We start from the raw sequence: 17,769 nt of genomic DNA, 5'->3' as shown, positions 1-17,769 counted from the left end.
ACGGCATCACCAGATACTCAAAATGACCCTCGGGCGTATTAAATGCCGTTTTCCATTCATCTCCCTGCCTGATTCTCACCAGATTATACGCACCACGAAGATCAATCTTAGTAAACCAACTAGCCCCCTTAATCCGAGCAAACAAGTCAGAAATCAATGGCAAGGGATACTGAAACTTAACAGTGATCTTATTAAGAAGGCGGTAATCAATACACGGTCTTAGCGAACCATCCTTCTTGGCTACAAAAAAGAACCCTGCTCCCAATGGTGACGACGATGGGCGAATATGTCCCTTCTCCAGGGACTCCTTCACATAACTGCGCATAGCGGTGTGTTCAGGTACGGACAAATTAAATAAACGACCCTTAGGGAATTTACTACCAGGAATCAAATCGATAGCACAATCACAATTCCTATGCGGAGGTAGGGCATCAGACTTGGACTCTTCAAATACATCCTGAAAGTCCGACAAGAACTCTGGGATGTCAGAAGGAATGGATGACGAAATAGACAAAAATGGAACATCACCATGTACTCCCTGACAACCCCAGCTGGTTACCGACATAGAGTTCCAATCCAATACTGGATTATGGGTTTGTAGCCATGGCAACCCCAACACGACCACATCATGCAAATTATGCAGTACCAGAAAGCGAATAACTTCCTGATGTGCAGGAGCCATGCACATGGTCAGCTGGGCCCAGTACTGAGGCTTATTCTTGGCCAAAGGTGTAGCATCAATATTACTCAATGCAGAATCTCCTGGTGCAAGAGAAAACGCCCAGTCCTGTGGGTCGCCGCGCAAAAAAGAAATAATAATCAAAACCTGTTGAATAGGATTACCAGAAGAATGAGGTTTCAAGGCCAAAAATAGCTTACAATTATTTCTGAAGCTCAGGAACTTAGTTCTGTCACCAAAAAACAAATGAGGAATCGGAATTCTTGGTTCTAGCATCGATTTCTGATCAATAGTATCTTGAATCTTTTGTACATTTACAACGAGATTATCCATTGAGGAGCACAGAGCCTGAATATCCATGTCCACAGCTGTGTCCTGAAGCACTCTAATGTCTAGGGGAAAAAAAAGACTGAAGACAGAGCTAAGAAACAAAAATGATGTCAGGATTTCTTTTTTCCCTCTATTGGGAATCATTGGTGGGGCTCCTTGTACTGTTATGGCCGGCAATCAGGCAACACAGTGTGCAGTAATCAGCGCACATACAGAGATCTGGCAATAACCAAAAACAATAGGACGAGCTCTGAGACGTGGAATCTCTGTAGACTGCAGTACCTGATCTATCCTCACACAACTATAAGCAGCAGTGGATTGCGCCTATCACTACCTATGCAACTCGGCACTGCCTGAGGAGCTGACTAGCCTGAAGATAGAAATACAAGCCTGACTTACCTCAGAGAAATACCCCAAAGGAATAGGCAGCCCCCCACATATAATGACTGTTAGCAAGATGAAAAGACAAACGTAGGAATGAAATAGATTCAGCAAAGTGAGGCCCGATATTCTAGACAGAGCGAGGATAGCACAGAGAACTATGCAGTCTACAAAAAACCCTAAAACGAAAACCACGCAAAGGGGCAAAAAGACCCACCGTGCCGAACTAACAGCACAGCGGTGCACCCCTTTGCTTCTCAGAGCTTCCAGCAAAAGTTAATAGCAAGCTGGACAGAAAAAACAGAAAACAAACTAGAAGCACTTATCTAGCAGAGCAGCAGGCCCAAGGAAAGATGCAGTAGCTCAGATCCAACACTGGAACATTGACAAGGAGCAAGGAAGACAGACTCAGGTGGAGCTAAATAGCAAGGCAGCCAACGAGCTCACCAAAACACCTGAGGGAGGAAGCCCAGAGACTGCAATACCACTTGTGACCACAGAAGTGAACTCAGCCACAGAATTCACAACACAAATCCAACTTTCTGACACTGGGCACTACATTGCGACCCAAAATCCTCAGGTAATCTTCAGATTTCATAATCACTTGCACACAGTCAAAGCACCCAGTGCCAGAGTCAGCATAACAACTCCAAAACATCTTTGAATGTCCACCATATTTGACTGTAGGTACTGCGTTCTTTTCTTTCTAGGCCTCAATCTGTTTTCGGTAAACATTAGAGTGATGTATTTTACCAAAAAGCTCTAGCTTTGTATCATCTGTGCACAAGACACTTTCCTGGAAGGATTTTAGCCTACTCACCTACATTTTAACAAACTGCAGTCTAGCTTTTATATGTATCTGTGTCAGCAGTTAGGTCTTCCTGGGTCTCCTGCCCCAACATTTCATTTCATTGAAATGTCAATGGATAGTTCTTGTTGACTCTGATGCATCCTGATTTTTCAGGACAGCTTGAATTTCTTTGGAACTTGATTGGAGCTGCTTATCCACCATCTAGACTATCCTGCATTGAAACCTTTCATCTATTTTTCTCTTACATTCACGTCTAGCGAGATTAGCTACAATGCCATAGATTGTAAACTTCTCGATTATGTTGCGCACCGTGGGCAAAGAAACATCCAGATCTCTGGAGATGGACTTGTAACCTTGAGATTGTTGACATTTTTCAACAATATTTGTTCTAAAATTCTCTTCTCCTCTTTCTGTTCTCCATGTTTAGTGTAGCATACATAGCACAGACACACAATGCAAAGATTGAGTCAACTTTTCCCCTTTTTTCTGGTTTCAGGTGTGAATTTCATATTGCCCACATCTGTCAATTGCCACAGGAGTTTGAACGAGCATCACATGCTTGACACATAGTTGTTTACCCACAATTTTGGAAAGGTGGCAACAATTTTGTCTGGCCCATTTTCATAGTTTTCTGTGAAATTATGTCCAATTTTACTTTTTTTCTCTGGTTTTTTTGCGTAGTTCCAATACACACAAAGGTAATAAATACATGTATAATAAAACATGTGTAATGGCAATAATTTTCTGGGAGAAGTACTTCATTTTCAATTTCAAGGGTTCCAACACTTTCACTTACATATAAAATAACTGCAGCTTACAAATGGAAGCTGCCAGGTGAATGGACAGATAGCTTCTTTTAACCACTTTATGACATTTGAAAGTCTGAAGCATCTAAAAGAAGTTAAAAAACACTGAACAGCAAGTAGTTCTGACATTGTATGCATTTACTTAATTGTTTAAAACATTTATTGAGCACTTTTTCAGGGGTACCAGCCAAAATCCCCCTGAAAAAGACTTTGTGTGAACATACCCTTATGAACTGAGTATATAGGGAATTCTTACCTTGCTGTTGCAGTTTATAATCCGTAGAATAAGCCTTGCCTATCATATTCCATACAGGCCTCAGACAGCCAAAGAGTCCCTCCAGGAATCCTCCATTTCCACTCCCAGAGCGACTAAAATGTATCTTGATGTCTTCAGTACCACTATTACTGCCTCCATCACCTGAGTGACTGCTGCCCTGTGGTGCAATATTCTCCACTTCATCTTGGTCCCTCAGCTGCAAAACACTGTTCTCAAACTGATCCCTTGAGTCCTCACTGATGGAAGTCAGAACTGCTGCAGTGATGGGGCTGTTGGCATTTTCTAAGTTATCACACTTCTCCAGAGTCTCTTGAGCCTGACTGTGACCAGATGTGGTGTGATCGCCATATCCCACTATGTACTCCTTATCTTCCCGTATTGTATCAACAATAAGATTTGGAGAAGATGACCAACTCAATGGTTCGTGCGGACTGGCCATGGTACCATCGATGTGCATGGGGCAGCCCACCCCAAGACACCAGATCTTGAGGTGGTTTGTTCAGCCTAGCTTGGGAACGGAAAGCAGCTCACATTTGCCTGTAAAGAATAAAAACAAAAATTCAGTAAATTTATATAAATACTCCAAACTATATCACACATCAAAATCCCCAATCCCATCAGACTTATCCGTATCAATCAGTGTCGCTTGTACAGTATCTACAACATCTCTGATGACCTGTTGTAGGAGACCTCAGCGCTTTGTTCCATCTGAACTGGAGAAAAGTCTGTAGGGTATCAGTCACACAAACCCTTCTGTTACAGTGGGGCAAAAAAGTATTTAGTCAGTCAGCAATAGTGCAAGTTCCACCACTTAAAAAGATGAGAGGCGTCTGTAATTTACATCATAGGTAGACCTCAACTATGGGAGACAAACTGAGAAAAAAAAATCCAGAAAATCACATTGTCTGTTTTTTTAACATTTTATTTGCATATTATGGTGGAAAATAAGTATTTGGTCAGAAACAAAATTTCATCTTAATACTTTGTAATATATCCTTTGTTGGCAATGGCAGAGGTCAAACGTTTTCTGTAAGTCTTCACAAGGTTGCCACACACTGTTGTTGGTATGTTGGCCCATTCCTCCATGCAGATCTCCTCTAGAGCAGTGATGTTTTTGGCTTTTCGCTTGGCAACACGGACTTTCAACTCCCTCCAAAGGTTTTCTATAGGGTTGAGATCTGGAGACTGGCTAGGCCACTCCAGGACCTTGAAATGCTTCTTACGAAGCCACTCCTTCGTTGCCCTGGCGGTGTGCTTTGGATCATTGTCATGTTGAAAGACCCAGCCACGTTTCATCTTCAATGCCCTTGCTGATGGAAGGAGGTTTGCACTCAAAATCTCACGATACATGACCCCATTCATTCTTTCATGTACCCGGATCAGTCGTCCTGGCCCCTTTGCAGAGAAACAGCCCCAAAGCATGATGTTTCCACCACCATGCTTTACAGTAGGTATGGTGTTTGATGGATGCAACTCAGTATTCTTTTTCCTCCAAACACGACAAGTTGTGTTTCTACCAAACAGTTCCAGTTTGGTTTCATCAGACCATAGGACATTCTCCCAAAACTCCTCTGGATCATCCAAATGCTCTCTAGCAAACTTCAGACGGGCCCGGACATGTACTGGCTTAAGCAGTGGGACACGTCTGGCACTGCAGGATCTGAGTCCATGGTGGCGTAGTGTGTTACTTATGGTAGGCCTTGTTACATTGGTCCCAGCTCTCTGCAGTTCATTCACTAGGTCCCCCCGCGTGGTTCTGGGATTTTTGCTCACCGTTCTTGTGATCATTCTGACCCCACGGGATGGGATTTTGCGTGGAGCCCTGTTGTGAATTCTGTGGCTGAGTTCACTTCTGTGGTCACAAGTGGTATTGCAGTCTCTGGGCTTCCTCCCTCAGGTGTTTTGGTGAGCTCGTTGGCTGCCTTGCTATTTAGCTCCACCTGAGTCTGTCTTCCTTGCTCCTTGTCAATGTTCCAGTGTTGGATCTGAGCTACTGCATCTTTCCTTGGGCCTGCTGCTCTGCTAGATAAGTGCTTCTAGTTTGTTTTCTGTTTTTTTCTGTCCAGCTTGCTATTGTCTTTTGCTGGAAGCTCTGAGAAGCAAAGGGGTGCACCGCCGTGCTGTTAGTTCGGCACGGTGGGTCTTTTTGCCCCTTTGCGTGGTTTTCGTTTTAGGGTTTTTTGTAGACTGCATAGTTCTCTTTGCTATCCTCGCTCTGTCTAGAATATCGGGCCTCACTTTGCTGAATCTATTTCATTCCTACGTTTGTCTTTTCATCTTGCTAACAGTCATTATATGTGGGGGGCTGCCTATTCCTTTGGGGTATTTCTCTGAGGTAAGTCAGGCTTGTATTTCTATCTTCAGGCTAGTCAGCTCCTCAGGCAGTGTCGAGTTGCATAGGTAGTGATAGGCGCAATCCACTGCTGCTTATAGTTGTGTGAGGATAGATCAGGTACTGCAGTCTACAGAGATTCCACGTCTCAGAGCTCGTCCTATTGTTTTTGGTTATTGCCAGATCTCTGTATGTGCGCTGATTACTGCACGCTGTGTTGCCTGATTGCCAGCCATAACAGTACAAGGAGCCCCACCAATGATTCCCAATAGAGGGAAAAAAGAAATCCTGACATCATTTTTTTTTCTTAGCTCTGTCTTCAGTCTTTTTTTTCCCCTAGACATTAGAGTGCTTCAGGACACAGCTGTGGACATGGATATTCAGGCTCTGTGCTCCTCAATGGATAATCTCGTTGTAAATGTACAAAAGATTCAAGATACTATTGATCAGAAATCGATGCTAGAACCAAGAATTCCGATTCCTGATTTGTTTTTTGGTGACAGAACTAAGTTCCTGAGCTTCAGAAATAATTGTAAGCTATTTTTGGCCTTGAAACCTCATTCTTCTGGTAATCCTATTCAACAGGTTTTGATTATTATTTCTTTTTTGCGCGGCGACCCACAGGACTGGGCGTTTTCTCTTGCACCAGGAGATTCTGCATTGAGTAATGTTGATGCATTTTTCCAGGCGCTGGGATTGCTTTACGATGAGCCTAATTCAGTGGAGCAGGCTGAGAAAAATCTGCTGGCTTTATGCCAGGGTCAGGATGATGTAGAAGTATATTGTCAGAAATTTAGGAAGTGGTCAGTACTCACTCTGTGGAATGAATCTGCACTAGCGGCTTTGTTCAGAAAGGGTCTCTCTGAAGCTCTTAAGGATGTAATGGTGGGATTTCCTATGCCTGCTGGTTTGAATGAGTCTATGTCCTTGGCCATTCAGATCGGTCGTCGCTTGCGCGAGCGTAAATCTGTGCACCATCTGGCGGTATTGTCTGAGAGTAAACCTGAGCCTATGCAGTGCGACAGGACTATGACTAAAGTAGAACGGCAAGAACACAGACGTCTGAACAGACTGTGTTTCTATTGTGGTGATTCTACTCATGCTATTTCTAATTGTCCTAAACGCACTAGGCGGTTCGATAGCTCTGCCGTTATTGGTACTGTACAGTCCAAATTCCTTTTGTCCATTACCTTAATGTGCTCTTTGTCATCGTATTCTGTCATGGCGTTTGTGGATTCAGGCGCTGCCCTGAATCTGATGGATTTGGATTATGCTAAACGTTGTGGATTTTTCTTGGAGCCTTTGCGGTGTTCTATTCCGTTGAGAGGAATTGATGCTACACCTTTGGCCAAGAATAAGCCTCAGTACTGGGCCCAGCTGACCATGTGCATGGCTCCTGCACATCAGGAAGTTATTCGCTTTCTGGTACTGCATAATTTGCATGATGTGGTCGTGTTGGGGTTGCCATGGCTACAAACCCATAATCCAGTATTGGATTGGAACTCTATGTCGGTAACCAGCTGGGGTTGTCAGGGAGTACATGGTGATGTTCCATTTTTGTCTATTTCGTCATCCATTCCTTCTGACATCCCAGAGTTCTTGTCGGACTTTCAGGATGTATTTGAAGAGTCCAAGTCTGATGCCCTACCTCCGCATAGGAATTGTGATTGTGCTATCGATTTGATTCCTGGTAGTAAATTCCCTAAGGGTCGTTTATTTAATTTGTCCGTACCTGAACACACCGCTATGCGCAGTTATGTGAAGGAGTCCCTGGAGAAGGGACATATTCGCCCATCGTCGTCACCATTGGGAGCAGGGTTCTTTTTTGTAGCCAAGAAGGATGGTTCGCTAAGACCGTGTATTGATTACCGCCTTCTTAATAAGATCACTGTTAAGTTTCAGTATCCCTTGCCATTGATTTCTGACTTGTTTGCTCGGATTAAGGGGGCTAGTTGGTTTACTAAGATTGATCTTCGTGGTGCGTATAATCTGGTGAGAATCAGGCAGGGAGATGAATGGAAAACGGCATTTAATACGCCCGAGGGTCATTTTGAGTATCTGGTGATGCCGTTCGGACTTGCCAATGCTCCATCTGTTTTTCAGTCTTTTATGCATGACATTTTCCGTGAGTATCTGGATAAATTCTTGATTGTTTACTTGGATGACATTTTGATCTTCTCAGATGATTGGGAGTCTCATGTGAAGCAAGTCAGAATGGTTTTCCAGGTACTGCGTGCTAATTCCTTGTTCGTGAAGGGATCAAAGTGTCTCTTCGGTGTGCAGAAAGTTTCATTTTTGGGGTTCATCTTTTCCCCTTCTACTATCGAGATGGATCCGGTTAAGGTTCAGGCCATCCAGGATTGGACTCAGCCGACATCTCTAAAAAGTCTGCAGAAATTCCTGGGCTTTGCTAATTTTTATCGTCGCTTCATCTGTAATTTTTCTAGCATTGCCAGACCATTGACCGATTTGACCAAGAAGGGTGCTGATTTGGTTAATTGGTCTTCTGCTGCCGTGGAAGCTTTTCAGGAGTTGAAGCGTCGTTTTTGCTGTGCCCCTGTGTTGTGTCAACCTGATGTTTCTCTTCCGTTCCAGGTCGAGGTTGATGCTTCTGAGATTGGTGCAGGGGCGGTTTTGTCACAGAGAGGTTCTGGTTGCTCAGTGTTCAAACCATGTGCTTTCTTTTCCAGGAAATTTTCTGCTGCTGAGCGTAATTATGATGTGGGCAACCGAGAGTTGCTGGCCATGAAGTGGGCATTCGAGGAGTGGCGTCATTGGCTTGAGGGTGCTAAGCATCGCGTGGTGGTATTGACTGATCATAAGAACCTTACTTATCTTGAGTCTGCCAAGCGCTTGAATCCTAGACAGGCCCGTTGGTCGTTATTTTTTGCTCGTTTTGATTTTGTGATTTCATACCTTCCGGGCTCTAAAAATGTGAAGGCGGATGCTCTGTCTAGGAGTTTTGTGCCCGACTCTCCGGGGTTATCTGAGCCGGCGAGTATCCTCAAGGAAGGAGTCATTGTGTCTGCCATCTCCCCTGATTTGCGGAGAGTGTTGCAGAAATTTCAGGCTAATAAACCTGATCGTTGTCCGGCCGAGAAACTGTTCGTCCCTGATAGGTGGACTAGTAAAGTTATCTCTGAACTTCATTGTTCGGTGCTGGCCGGTCATCCAGGAATCTTTGGTACCAGGGAGTTGGTTGCTAGATCCTTCTGGTGGCCGTCTCTGTCACGGGATGTACGTACTTTTGTGCAGTCCTGTGGAATTTGTGCTAGGGCTAAGCCCTGCTGTTCACGTGCCAGTGGGTTGCTTTTGCCCTTGCCGGTCCCGAAGAGGCCTTGGACACATATTTCGATGGATTTCATTTCTGACCTTCCCGTTTCTCAAAAAATGTCGGTCATTTGGGTGGTCTGTGATCGCTTTTCTAAAATGGTCCATCTGGTGCCCTTGGTTAAATTGCCTTCCTCCTCTGATTTGGTGCCTTTGTTCTTCCAGCATGTGGTTCGTTTACATGGCATTCCTGAGAATATTGTTTCTGACAGAGGTTCCCAGTTTGTCTCGAGGTTCTGGCGAGCCTTTTGTGGTAGGATGGGCATTGACCTATCTTTCTCCTCGGCCTTCCATCCTCAGACTAATGGCCAGACCGAACGAACCAATCAGACCTTGGAAACATATCTGAGATGTTTTGTTTCCGCTGACCAGGATGATTGGGTGTCATTTTTGCCGATGGCTGAGTTCGCCCTTAATAATCGGGCCAGCTCGGCTACCTTGGTCTCTCCATTTTTCTGCAATTCTGGGTTCCATCCTCGTTTCTCTTCAGGACAGGTTGAGTCTTCGGACTGTCCTGGTGTGGATTCTGTGGTGGACAGGTTGCAGCAGATCTGGACTCAGGTAGTGGACAATTTGACCTTGTCCCAGGAGAAGGCTCAGCTTTTCGCTAATCGCAGACGCCGTGTGGGACCCCGACTTCGTGTTGGGGATCTGGTTTGGTTATCTTCTCGTCATATTCCTATGAAGGTTTCCTCTCCTAAATTTAAACCTCGTTTTATTGGTCCGTATAGGATTTCTGAGATTCTCAATCCGGTGTCTTTTCGTCTGACCCTCCCAGACTCCTTTTACATACATAATGTATTCCATAGGTCGTTGTTGAGGAGATACGTGGCACCTATGGTTCCATCTGTGGAGCCTCCTGCCCCTGTTTTGGTGGAGGGGGAATTGGAGTATATTGTGGAGAAGATTTTGGATTCTCGTGTCTCTAGACGGAAACTCCAGTATCTGGTCAAATGGAAGGGTTATGCTCAGGAAGATAATTCCTGGGTTTTTGCCTCTGATGTCCATGCCCCAGATCTTGTTCGTGCCTTTCATGTGGCTCGTCCTGGTCGGCCTGGGGGTTCTGGTGAGGGTTCGGTGACCCCTCCTCAAGGGGGGGGTACTGTTGTGAATTCTGTGGCTGAGTTCACTTCTGTGGTCACAAGTGGTATTGCAGTCTCTGGGCTTCCTCCCTCAGGTGTTTTGGTGAGCTCGTTGGCTGCCTTGCTATTTAGCTCCACCTGAGTCTGTCTTCCTTGCTCCTTGTCAATGTTCCAGTGTTGGATCTGAGCTACTGCATCTTTCCTTGGGCCTGCTGCTCTGCTAGATAAGTGCTTCTAGTTTGTTTTCTGTTTTTTTCTGTCCAGCTTGCTATTGTCTTTTGCTGGAAGCTCTGAGAAGCAAAGGGGTGCACCGCCGTGCTGTTAGTTCGGCACGGTGGGTCTTTTTGCCCCTTTGCGTGGTTTTCGTTTTAGGGTTTTTTGTAGACTGCATAGTTCTCTTTGCTATCCTCGCTCTGTCTAGAATATCGGGCCTCACTTTGCTGAATCTATTTCATTCCTACGTTTGTCTTTTCATCTTGCTAACAGTCATTATATGTGGGGGGCTGCCTATTCCTTTGGGGTATTTCTCTGAGGTAAGTCAGGCTTGGCTTATATTTCTATCTTCAGGCTAGTCAGCTCCTCAGGCAGTGTCGAGTTGCATAGGTAGTGATAGGCGCAATCCACTGCTGCTTATAGTTGTGTGAGGATAGATCAGGTACTGCAGTCTACAGAGATTCCACGTCTCAGAGCTCGTCCTATTGTTTTTGGTTATTGCCAGATCTCTGTATGTGCGCTGATTACTGCACGCTGTGTTGGCTGATTGCCAGCCATAACAGAGCCCCAGATCGAGGGAGATTATCAGTGGTCTTGTATGTCTTCCATTTTCTAATTATTGCTCCCACTGTTGATTTCTTCACTCCAAGCTGGTTGGCTATTACAGATTCAGTCTTTCCAGCCTGGTGCAGGGCTACAATTTTGTTTCTGGTGTCCTTTGACAGCTCTTTGGTCTTCACCATAGTGGAGTTTGGAGTCAGACTGTTTGAGGGTGTGCACAGGTGTCTTTTTATACTGATAACAAGTTTAAACAGGTGCCATTACTACAGGTAATGAGTGGAGGAAAGAGGAGACTCTTAAAGAAGAAGTTACAGGTCTGTGAGAGCCAGAAATCTTGATTGTTTGTTTCTGACCAAATACTTATTTTCCACCATAATATGCAATTAAAATGTTAAAAAAACAGACAATGTGATTTTCTGGATTTTTTTTTCTCAGTTTGTCTCCCATAGTTGAGGTCTACCTATGATGTAAATTACAGACACCTCTCATCTTTTTAAGTGGTGGAACTTGCACTATTGCTGACTGACTAAATACTTTTTTGCCCCACTGTATATTAAGAAATGCCATGTGTACATACATACATTTTTTATTTTGGCTATGTTTAATTAAATAATGATTTTCATGATATATATTATAAGGATGTGCTTCTCTTCTACCGTTGTAAAGGGTTAATCTGCAGAAGAGCTTAATTACAGTGATGGTAAATTTCAGCTATGGACAGAAAAGCCAATTAGTTAAGTAAATAAGTGATATGACTATGGGTGGTGTCTGCTTTTGCATGCAGAGTCCGCCCATGCCCTGTGCGGTGCTCATATTCAATTACCCATAATGCACTGTACAGGAATTAACAGAGCGTGACTGTATCGGAGCAGAACCTCTGGTGACAGCTGCCTACCACAGCCTGTCCTTGGGTGGAATAAACCCATTCAACTCGAAGTTCATTAGAGACGTTCTGCAGGTTTATGGGAATGCGAAGACAACCCTGCCTAATGACATACCCTGCAGACCAGCGGCCGCGCTCTGTGCTCTGACATTTTTTTTAAGCTTTTAGCAGTGTCTTTAATAGTTTTGCAAATGCATATTTTAAAAGCAGCTTCAGAAAAAGAACAGAAAGCATTGACTAAAATCGTAAAGAATAGCAGACAATTTACCAGCCAGGCACAATGTAAAGATTTTCTGAGTGTATCATGCACCAATATATTATTGCTTATACCCAGGTCACATTGTAGCTCTCCCTTAATGATGGCCATTTCTAGGAAAGCTGAGGACAAGTAATATAACCGCTACAAGTTGTCATCTCCCACAATGACTGCACATCGATCTAATCAGTGTTAACCCCTTACAGAAAATGGTACCAGTTTGTTGCATATCCAACTTTTATTCCAGTTCTGGAGGGTGGAATAAATAAAAATAATTCCAGAATTATTTTTTTGTGTTCATCTCGCGCTCTCCCTATAAAAAATAAAAAAAGCAAAAGCAGCAAAAGCAATGAATCCAGGGGCCGTCCGTGCCCCCAAGGCAAATACCAAAACTTCAATATAGTAAAAAAAAAAGAAAGAAAAAAAAAAGAGAGAGAATTGACGGGCACATAGTCAAAATTGTGAGGTGCAGGCGGAAGGGGGTACTAGCCCCTGGAAAACCTAGAGAGGAATTCCACCGCCTCCTCTGATTTCATAGATGCCATTACTTTATACCATTTGAAGGCAGAACAGTCATATGTTCAGACTTTTCAAAGGTGCAGGAATGGAAGCGACATATTAAGTTTTGACCCAGTCCCGGGTCTTTATCACACAGTCACTGGCGGGGAGGTTGTGACAGGCGTTTCTGTACCTATGTCCTGTCTGTCGTGGTCATCTGTAATGGCATCTATCAAATAAGATTGTGCTCTGAAATTCCTCTCTCTCCTGATATAAAAATACATTTTTTATATAATATAATTATATCTTTTAATGTTCACCATCCCGATTAAATAATGTAATCATTTTCTAATTAAATAACAATCATTTTACAGTTAGGCAATGTAATCATTTTATAGTATGTGAGCTCTTCTTTTTTGTTATACTTGTTTACATATTGAAGTTTTGGTGAAATTTGTTTTGTGGTTTTTTTTATGTTATTTGTAAATATTGGTTAACATCACTCAAATCTTACTTTGCAAGGCTACGTTCACATTAGCGTTTTGCGGGGCTGTGTTGGGCGCAGACGCGGCGACGCATGCGTCATGCGCCTTTATATTTAACATGAGGGCGCATGGACATGCGTTGTCTTGCGTTTTGTGATGCATGCATGTTTTTTGGCGCAAGCGTCAGGGCGCAGAGGACGCAGCAAGTTGCATTTTTTTTGCGTCCAAAATCATGCCAAAAAAGGACGCATGCGTCACAAAATGATGCGTTTTGCATGCGTTCTTGTTTGCGTTGTGCGTTGCGTCGCCGACGCAGCACCGCACAACGCAAATGTGAACGTAGCCTAATACTTTTGTATTTCAGTGTATTATGTTCTCTCATCATCTTATTATGTGTTTCTGGTCTGGGACTGAATGGCGTTATGGCAGACCTGGCAGTCTTTGTTAGGCACCTAGCTACTATGTCAACCCAGCAATACCCCATGCTTGTGGCTTAGAGTGTGGATTTAAAGAGCAGCACAAGAAACAATGCTATTTTTCATATTCTTGGTAAGTCCCCTATGTCCTGTAGCATTATATAACTATACCACATGTATTCTGTTTCTTACACAGAAAGCTGGATGACAGCCTCGCTGAGATATACACTTTTAAGCGGTTGTCCACTACTTTAACATTGATGACCTATCTCTAGGAGAGGTCATCAATGTCTGATCAGTGAGGGTACCACACCTGCAGCCCCGCCGATCAACTGTACCCGGTGATGGCTAGAACTGCTCAGACATTGATGACCTATCCTAAGAATAGGCCAACAATGTAGAAGTAGTGGACAACCTCTTTAACTTTCTCAGAAACATAAAAAACTAAGAAGCAGCCAAACAAACATTTATTACAACATAAGAGGACAGTTGGGAACCTATAATAAAGGTCTTGATGTTATGGAGTAATACTCTTCATCTGTTTGCTTTACTATTTTCCACCCAAATGAGAGCAGTGCTGGCGTGTACTATCTGATCAGGAGACCCGTTCTGTGTAAATATCTGTACACTTGATCATCTTGTAGGACAGCCAAATCAAACATCATGTGACAGGGACCGGGTAGTGGAAGAGACCAGGACTTCTTTCACAAGGAGGGAGTCAAAGTACAACCCAGGTTTCATGGTATCGCAGTCTTGTGTGCTGAGAAAACATTACAGGCTGTACAAATAAAGGCAATGCTTTCTGGCCATGTGGAACATTTATTACTTATTCCGTATATACCAAATTAATAATTTAAGTTGTGATAGATTATTGAGATATACTCTTCATGTAACTATACCACAGTCTGAGAGTATTAGAAAATTCTCAATTATTTTGTATGTGCCAATGGCGAAGGGACTGACATGTCTGAAGAAACAGTGGAAAAGCGCTGCACAATATTGTGGTGTTTTATTAATAAATGATAATAATGTTCTTCTTCTTCTCGGTATATTATGAAGACATAGTAGATATCAATTTCTTAGGTCAATCCCAAATTATATTTCAATAATACAGTATGTTCATACTCTTCATACTTGAGCATATCAGTAAGGATGAATATGGAAAAGCCAAAGTTATCAGAAGACAAGCATGTGTGTCCACCTTATTAAATGGATCGTCACATTGTGACACACTCTGAATGCCAGGAGGCGCCATACTCTGAATATTATATTTAATGGTGTTCCATCCCTTTAACAAAAATGCTGTGCTGAGCTCCTTACTGTCATGCTTACACTTGACCGCGTATCGCCAATACTGGGTCTTCTCTGTAAGAAATCTTCCACCCCCACTACCGTGCTACATCAACCTCCGCTTGCCAATCATTAAAATTAAAACGAAACACATTAATTTCTTTGGATAAATTGGCCACAGCGTCCGTTTTATTAACAAACAATTACATAAATAACAACATGTATACAATTACATATGTAAAAACTTGAGGGGAGGGTTCTTGGAGCTAAAAAATCTGGCTCACAACAGGCAGAAAGCCACCACAAAAATTTAAACCAAACACTTTTTTACCCTCAGCCGTAACCACCAGCTCGAGGGCATCATGTAACCCGTTTCGGGCAAACAAACCCCAAAGCTCCCGAGGTAAACTCCCCATCCAGAGCCCGTAAACAAAAGCCAGATCAACACCATAAAACATCATCATCAACTCCAAGAACCCCACCCCCCGCCAACCCGCCACTGTGACAATGTTAACAAACTCCACCTCCCAGACTGGATCTGAAAGAGAAAAACAACAAACAAAACCTTCCAACACCACTTCCCCACCTCCGACAAAAGTGGGGGAGGCCCAAACCAACACAAAAAAGGGAGGGAGGGTGGGCTTCTCATTTCCTCTGACAATGCGGTACTGCTATTTTCCCGCACATTTTCTCCCTAGCCCCCGCCTCTTCATCCTACCAATACGCGGGGGCGTATTGGTGTACTGGGATTGGTGGGGTAATGGAGGGGGGCTCCATTACCCCACCAATCCCAGTACACCTTTATTGTTTTTATTTGACTTCCGCTCCTCCCCGTGGCAACGCAGTCATGTGGGGGCTTCCATCCAGCTGCACCCATTACACCCCCCCTTGACCGCGTATCGCCAATACTGGGTCTTCTCTGTAAAAAAATCTTCCACCCCCACTACCGTGCCACATCAACCTCCGCTTGCCAATCATTAAAATTAAAATGAAACACATTAATTTCTTTGGGTAAATTGGCCACAGCGGCCGTTTTATTAACAAACAATTACATAAATAACAACATGTATACAATTGCATATGTAAAAACTTGAGGGGAGGGTTCTTGGAGCTAAAAAATCTGGCTCACACTAGGCAGAAAGCCACCACAAAAATGTAAACCAAACACTTATCCTCAGCCGTAACCACCAGCTCGAGGGCACAATGTAACCCATTTCGGGCAAAAAAAACCCAAAGCTCCCGAGGTAAACTCCCCGTCCAGAGCCCATAAACAGAAGCCAGATCAACCCCATAAAACATCATCATCAACTCCAAGAACCCCATCCCCTGCCACACACGAACAGCGCTGACCACCTCAGGCTCGTGAGTGCCCCACCACCGCCACAGCTCTTTCGACTCCTTTCTGTAGTGCGAGTGCCCACAAATCCATACCGATGTCATTGAGATGAACACCATCATCCCTCCAAAAATTGCCAATCCCAGACTCCAATTCGAAATGCCTCACGACAATACCCCCGTTCCGAGATACAAAGCTTGCCACCGCCCTATTCAGCTTCACCCTGGCCCTATTAATCCCTTTTTGAGAGCGTGCATCCCGCCACTTTGGTCGTGGCACAATGTCTGACCAAACCGTCAGAACACCGGGAAAAGATACCCATAGTCTCAAAAAATCAAAATGGATATCCAGAATCAATTCCCTCACTGGCTTTGCTCCCGAATCGTTTCCTCCGAGATGAACCTCGACAATGTCCGGGGATCGATCCAAACGAGCGGCGCGAGAAAATTCAGACAAAAATCTACACCACAACATACCCCGAAAACCTAACCAACTGATGACCACTTCATCCCTACCAAAACCTAATTGCCTACCATTCGGTCTGGCATCAGCCCGGAGAGCACCCCAATAAACGAATGAATGTCCAAAGGCCCCGTCACACATAGCGACGCTGCAGCGATACCGACAACGATCCGGATCGCTGCAGCATCGCTGTTTGGTCGCTGGAGAGCTGTCAAACAGACAGCTCTCCAGCGACCAACGATCCCGAGGTCCCCGGTAACCAGGGTAAACTGTCATGATCCCAATGGCAGGGGATCACAAAAATGACAAGCACAGATACAAACAAGCTCTAGGGCGATGGAACCTGAGCTGACCGCGACCCTGAACCTAACACACAAATAAAAGTAGCCGGGGAACGTGCCTACGATGATCCTAGACGTCTCGCTCCAGCCGAAGATCTAACTTCCCCTATCAGAAGAAACACAGACCTCTCTTGCCTCCAGAGAAATACCCCACAGCAAATAGCAGCCCCCCACATATAATGACGGTGAAATGAGAGGAAAGCACATACGTAGTATGAAAACAGTGTCAGCAAAATGAGGCCCGCTAAAGCTAGATAGCAGAGGATACAAAAGTGAACTGCGCGGTCAGCGAAAAACCCTTCAAAAAACCATCCTGAAATTACTTGAACTCATGTGCCAACTCATGGTACATGAAAAGCAATTTCAGCCCACTAGAGCAACCAGCAGCAGAGAATCACATATCTGCAGGCTGGACTAAAAACCAAATTAAGCAAAACACAAAACAGGAAAATCCAAACTTAGCTTGTCCAGAAGGTTCTAGGAGCAGGGAGCAGAGGTAACAAGACACACTGGATACATTGATAACCGGCGAGGAAATGCCAGCAAAGCCAGGTTAAATAGGAAACTCCCATATGCTGATGGAACAGGTGGAACCCAGAAACCCAGGAAAGACAAGTCACCCAGTACCATCAGTAACCACCAGAGGGAGCCCAAAAACAGAACTCACAACAGTACCCCCCCCTTGAGGAGGGGTCACCGAACCCTCACGAGAACCACCAGGGCGACCAGGATGAGCCCTATGAAAAGCGCGAACCAAATCATCAGCATGAACATCCGAGGCAACCACCCAAGAATTATCCTCCTGACCATAACCCTTCCACTTGACCAAATACTGGAGTTTCCGTCTGGAAACACGAGAATCCAAGATCTTCTCCACAACATACTCCAATTCTCCCTCCACCAGCACTGGAGCAGGAGGCTCAAGCGAAGGAACAACAGGTACCTCATACTTCCGCAACAACGACCGATGGAACACATTATGAATAGCAAACGATGCCGG

The 17,769-nt window shown here is 44.3% G+C and overlaps 1 protein-coding gene across 3 annotated transcripts in view; it reads right to left on the bottom strand.

The window, feature by feature from the left end:
• Nucleotides 1-17,769, bottom strand: part of MAP3K13 (mitogen-activated protein kinase kinase kinase 13) — a 170,854-nt gene that overhangs the window by 60,018 nt on the left and 93,067 nt on the right. For all 3 annotated transcript variants that reach the window (XM_069733548.1, XM_069733549.1, XM_069733550.1), the window contains exon 2: nucleotides 3,264-3,821. In XM_069733548.1, coding sequence (XP_069589649.1) covers nucleotides 3,264-3,741 — 478 coding nt within the window. In that variant the 5' untranslated portion in view covers nucleotides 3,742-3,821. The remainder of the gene's footprint in view (nucleotides 1-3,263; nucleotides 3,822-17,769) is intronic.

This window comes from Ranitomeya imitator, chromosome 7, assembly GCF_032444005.1.
Source record: "Ranitomeya imitator isolate aRanImi1 chromosome 7, aRanImi1.pri, whole genome shotgun sequence".
NCBI classification, from domain to species: Eukaryota; Metazoa; Chordata; class Amphibia; order Anura; family Dendrobatidae; genus Ranitomeya; species Ranitomeya imitator.
Note: the sequence above shows the minus strand (reverse complement) of the source record. Positions and strands in the feature narration are given on the sequence as shown.